We start from the raw sequence: 6000 nt of genomic DNA on the forward strand, positions 1-6000 counted from the left end.
TCATTAGAGGCCAGCAGCAGTGTGGAGAGAGTCTGGGAGTTGCAGGCAGGCATAGTAGCCCTACTAGATGCAGATGAAGACAGCAGCACGAAGGTGCCCTTGTGAGACCGACTGGGCAGGCGAAATGCTCTCCCCCTTTATCCATCTCTTTATTTATTTTTCCTATTCAGCCTCTCCTGCCGTGGCAACTGTAGTGACAGATTGGCTGAGAGGCCTTGGAATCGATGGACGGGGAATTCTGTCTTTGTTTCCTGACATTTTTCCCATAGCCACTCTCCTCTGACTCAGGTTACTTACTGTCCACACGAACAGAGATAGGAGGCAAAAGCACGGGTGGGGGGGAGGAAAGTGATACGCCTCTGTTCAGATTCTGAGGAAACTTAATGCCTCAGGCCATCTCCCTCTACACAGGTTTCTGTTGAATAATACAATAGAGCACCCTGCACGCCTGATGCGTCAACGAGTCCCTCTGTAAACAAGACACTAAGGGACGTGTTGTTGCCACTCTTGCTTGTTTTCTCTTTGACAGTCTGAGAGACAAGTAAGTGCACAAAATGGATGTGCAACTGCCTCACGCAGCATAATTCATCATCACTGCATTAGCAGTGATGATGAATGAGCCTGCAGAATGGACCAGCAATTAATTTGTCCCTCTGATAACGAAGCCTTAACGGTCTTTGTGCTGACCCTTGCCCTATGCTCCTAATAGAAGCAGGGCTGAGACAACAACAGACAGTGGCCTTCCTCCCTGGTGGGGACACGTCACATCTGATCACGGTCATCGTCACATCCAGCACAAATAGTGGGATTGAGATCACAGCAGAGAGCCTAGTGGAGAGACTAATATCTACGGTCCATTGGGATGGAAAGGAATGCCATTCTCCAATTGTGATGCAGAACCTAATGATAATTTTTTTTTAATCGTTCATGTTTCTATCGAATTAGAGTCAGAACATATATCTTTATATGTGAACAATAGGTGAACATCCGCTGCCCATTATCCCCAGTGAACCATACCACTGTTTTAAGCAGAACTTAATCCTCGTCTGACACGACAGACTTTTAATAGGCTTAAGGCCAAAGACACAGAGAAGTTATCACGTTAGAGGCTTATACACCCAAGTACTCCACTCAAAGACACATAAAGTAGCTGTGAAAATAAGTACAATCTGCAAATCTCTGGGATTTATAATCAACAGAATTAACCACGTGGAGCTATAGAATGCGATGATGACAAGAGTTTGAATGTGGCTCGGTACAGTAAACACGCATATGTCACTGTTTGTTTATTTGTCTTTATACTGCATATATACATATACACACACTACCACCTGCCTGCATACTTGTATACACACACACGTATGCAGACAGGTGGTAGTGCCTTTTCTATGAGGTCAACAACATGTACAGCGTAGTTTAACTTTGTGGGAACATGTTTGATATTTTCAAGGCCATTCTAGGGATGGGCATTTGATATTAGCAGTAGCTAAAAAAGCTGCAATACATTGGAAAATCTCTCTCTCTCTCTCTCTCTCATTACTTCTTATCACAATAAATAAATAAAAATATGTATGTGGGCTGTTTTTTTTAATGGAGTTTAATGTGGAATTGGTCTGAGAAAAAGGTACCTGATTATAACTCTGCCAAGAGCTAAACTATTTATTCTACAAGACTGAAACGACAGTGATTGAGTGATTAATGAAAAATTTCTACATGAAAACTGATTTTAAAAGCCTGCCGTGACATATTTTAAGCACAACTGATTTGTGTGGATGTCACTGGCTCTGTTCTATGAGAACACCAGAATGACGGTTTAATCCGTCTAATACTCACCCCACCCTCCCTCCTTTTCCCTGTATGCTCTTGGGCCTCTCTGCCTGTCCTGATCTCCTTTTTCTTTCATTTTACAAAACAAGGGACACATGTTGAAGCTTTCTGAGGGTTGTGACGTGGAAATTGTGGCATAACAGTGAAGGAGAGGAGTGCAATTTATCTTACCTGTATGATGGACATGCGGTTAGTAGGAGTGTCTGTAGTGCTGGTGACTGGGCCTGTGAAGCTGGTGTGGCATCCCACGTGGCCTTGGGGCACGCTGAGGTTATTGGCAGTGGGCTTGAGGTACATGACCTCTGACCTTGGTGAGCTGAGTGGCAGGCGTGTTTGATAGTCAAAGTACATGGGAGAGGTGGCCAAGGAAGGGCTGCTTACCACATTCATCACATTCATGGCATCCCGCTCTTCCACCTCGCTCTGCACCAGCATGATGTCGTTCTTGTTAATCTTCTTCTTCTTCCCTTTCCCGAGCTGAGGGTGCGAGTACTCAGCAATTCGACAATTATAGGTACGGATCTCCTTGTTTTCTCGCTTGCACTTGATTGCTATGGTCACCATGGCTGCCAGAAGCATGATTGATATGATGCTGAGAGTTACAATAAGAGGCAGGGACATGTCCCAGTTTTGATTGTTCTTTGTGCGTGGCAGCCCATCTGGAGGACGTCCGTTGGACGCCTTGACGATGAGCCTGGCGGCGGCAGTGAGAGTTGGCTTGCCGTGGTCAGATACTCGGATGATCAGCTCCACAATGGGGTTCACATCGTCCCAGAACGGGTGGGCTGTTCGCACCTCCCCGGCCACTGGATCAATCTCAAACAGGTGCTCCTCATTACCATCAGAGATCTCATATGTGAGCCTCCCACTCTCGCCATAGTCATTATCCACCGCCCTCACCGTGGTGACAATGTAACCGACGCCAACGTTGCGCGGCACATGGATTTCAGCTGTGTCGTTTAGGAGCAGGGGCAGAACTATAACAGGGATGTTGTCATTGACATCCAGAACACTGATGCGCACTGTAGCGTTGCTCTCCAGGTGTGGAGAGCCTGCATCTCTTGCAAGAACCTTAAAGTCAAAATATTTGATTTGCTCATAGTTAAAAGATCTCACTGCATAGATGGCTCCGTTGGCAGCGTTCACATTAACGTAGGTGTTGACATCACCCCCACTCACATTGGAGTTGACTATGCTGTAGTACACCGTGCCGTTCTGGCCGAGGTCTGGGTCATGTGCCAGAACTGAACCTAGGTACTCCCCAGGGATGTTGTTCTCAGGTATTTGAAGAAGGTAAACTGACTTGGTAAAGCAAGGAACGTTGTCATTCTCATCCAGAATCTTTACCGTGAAGGACTTTGTGGAGTTTAGAGGAGGAATGCCGTTGTCTTTGGCCACGATGGTGACGTTGTACTCATCCTGCGCTTCTCTGTCTAAGGGTCTGTCTGTCACCACAGTATATAAGTTATCATAATTCTCCTCAAGTTTAAAAGGGACATTACCCAGTACTCTGCACTGAAGCTGACCATTCCTGCCCGAGTCCTTGTCTGTGACACGGACCAGAGCAATGACAGTGCCTGGAGGTGCAGCCTCGCTGATAGCGCCCTGTCTCACAGACACAAAGCCTATAAACGGCCAGTTATCATTCCTGTCCAGCACTTTAACAGTGACTTTACAATGACCTGGGATTGGATTGGGACCTAGATCCTTTGCCTGGATGTCAATCTCGATAACTGGGCTCTCTTCGTAGTCAATTTCACCTTGAATCTTTATGACCCCCGTTCTCGAATCTATGGAAAAGAGCTCCCGGATTCTCTCTGGGGCATAGCCACTAAAAGAATAGACTACTTGTCCATTGTTGCCCTCATCGGGATCAGTGGCATTTAAATCGATCAACACTTTACCAAGAGGTGAATTTTCAGGAATTTCCACAACATACGAGGGCTGGTCGAACACGGGGCTGTTATCATTGGAATCAATCACTTTAACGTTTATCTGCATGGTACCTGAACGGGGATATTCCCCCCCATCTGTGGCTGACAAGATAAGGGTGTGATGGTTTCGTTCTTCTCGGTCCAATGGCCGTTGAATAACTAATTCTGGGAATTTAGTCCCGTCCCCACGGGACTTTACCTCCAAGGAAAAGAGATTGTAGTCATCGCGTGTTATTTGATAGGTTTTCAAGCCGTTCTCCCCTGCATCTGAGTCATGCGCGCTGGTCAGGGGAAAGCGGGTCCCTGGCACTGCGTTTTCAGAAATGTCAATATCAATCTGATCCGAGGGGAAAACGGGTGAGTTGTCGTTAATGTCCTGAATATCTATTTTGATCATGCAGATCTCCTTGTCATTGGCAAACACCTCCATGGAGAGCTGGCACTTGGGGTTTCTCTTACACAAGGTCTCCCTGTCGATGCGCTGCTTTGTGTACAGCAGCCCGCTTGTGGGGTCCACGTCCATTAGATGCGGAGCGGAGTTCTCCAGCACCCTGAAGTTGGCTTTCTTACCCTGTCCTCCCGGCCCAACCTGTTCGATTCCGAGTCTGGCATCTTTGGCAATGTTCCCAATCACTGTCCCCGGACCCTTCTCCTCCGGGACGGAGTAATTCAAGTTTTTCAATGTCAGGGCTTGAGCCCATAACAGGAGGAAAAAGAAAATAGAAAGATACATCCCCACTCCGTAAAAGCCGCTATAATCTGTGTTGAGTTTACGCTTCCTTGGACCTGTTGATATTTTGTTCAAATTTGGTGTTTCTGTTAATCGGGATCAAATAAAGAGTTCTGTTCATCATGCGAGGCCTTGGCATTTGTCTTTGTGGATTGTCTTTGCTCTGTCTCTCTCTTCCTCTTCCAGCAATCTGTGGCGCTGAACACCTAATTTATATTCAGCTGAGCACCCAGACTCATCTGAGCAATAAACGCGATCCAGTCTCCAAACAGAATAGTCATTGTAAGAGTTCAGTCATGCCACCTAAGAAGAAAAAAACAGAAGAAGAAAAAAAAACATATATAGGTGTTATAACGTACAAGTGTAAATTAGTCACCTAAATAACTAAAAAAGGTACACCAACCACACTGCCAGTCAGAAATCAGATCCACCGCTGAGCCAAAAATGAAACAGTGCTCATGTGTAATTCATCTCCACAATTATGGGGGAAGCTTGTCAATTAGTTAACCTTGGGAAGACACTCCGCGCAGCACAGATCAGGGAATTAATGATTTCCCTTGTAGCTCATTCACAACATGTATCATTACAGAGCGAATGCAGTTTTTAAATCTATCTCTGATGTGCAATGCACGACCTGACCCTGGCTTGATGGCGGCACATTAGGAGAATGTCGACTGAAAACGTAATAGGGCAACTTAAATAATGTGCTCACACTGCGGGCGGACGACTGAAGACGGCCTGTCGTGGCGGCTATTTAAATAAGTGCGAATAAAATGAGCCTCTTACACGCATTAACAAATCCGCATAATCCGGATATTTACAATGAGCCTTGAAAAAATAAAAAAACGCAAATGAGCTGCCAGCATCTCAGCACAGCCGTGTAATTCTCCCCACTGATGCCCTCTGTCTCTCCCTCTCCCTCTCGCTGCAAGATTTAACGGTCCTGGGAAGAAGCTGTTGCTTCCGCATGCACCAGGATGGATGTGGAATAACAACCGATTGGAAATGAGCAACAGCCGAGGCTTCAAGAGAAACACAATTACGCAGCACAAAGACACTTAAAAGGACAGCGAACTTACCAAAAGAATACCGCTGCATGCCAATATAGTCCGAAAAGGTACAACGTCAACTGTCAAAAAGCCAAACAGTCAGTTGCAGCAGGGTTCAGGGAGAGTTTCATCCCCAGAAGCACTTCAGAGGGCTGCCGCCCGTCTCCTCTTCCCGGTCTCCGTGCAGGAGGAAACGCGACCAGCCTCCGCTGCACACACAGGCTACAGTGCGGCGCAGTGGAAAGAAAAAAACAGAAAAGAAGAAAAAAAGTGCTCCAGAAAAGTATGACTGTAATGTCAATGAGCTGAAGTCCTCTCTCCGCTTGTCTGATTAGGATGCAGCGGCTCGCCTTCTGCCTGCAGTGAATCACCGTTCTTCAGGAAAGGGAAATTGTACTCTGAGGAGAAGAATAAGAATAAGAAGGAAGAGAAACAAAAATCCAGATGTGTAGTAAGGTAG

At 46.2% G+C, this 6000-nt stretch overlaps 1 protein-coding gene across 1 annotated transcript in view; it reads right to left on the reverse strand.

The window, feature by feature from the left end:
- The window catches only part of pcdh17 (protocadherin 17), a gene marked incomplete at both ends in the record, with an annotated part of 50933 nt that extends 46439 nt beyond the window's left edge, over nt 1-4494 (reverse strand). Inside the window, one exon of the mRNA XM_079217269.1 lies at nt 1999-4494. Coding sequence (XP_079073395.1) covers nt 1999-4494 — 2496 coding nt within the window. The remainder of the gene's footprint in view (nt 1-1998) is intronic.
- Between the last annotated feature and the right edge of the window lie 1506 nt (nt 4495-6000).

This window comes from Taurulus bubalis (assembly GCF_910589615.1).
Source record: "Taurulus bubalis genome assembly, chromosome: 4".
NCBI classification, from domain to species: Eukaryota; Metazoa; Chordata; class Actinopteri; order Perciformes; family Cottidae; genus Taurulus; species Taurulus bubalis.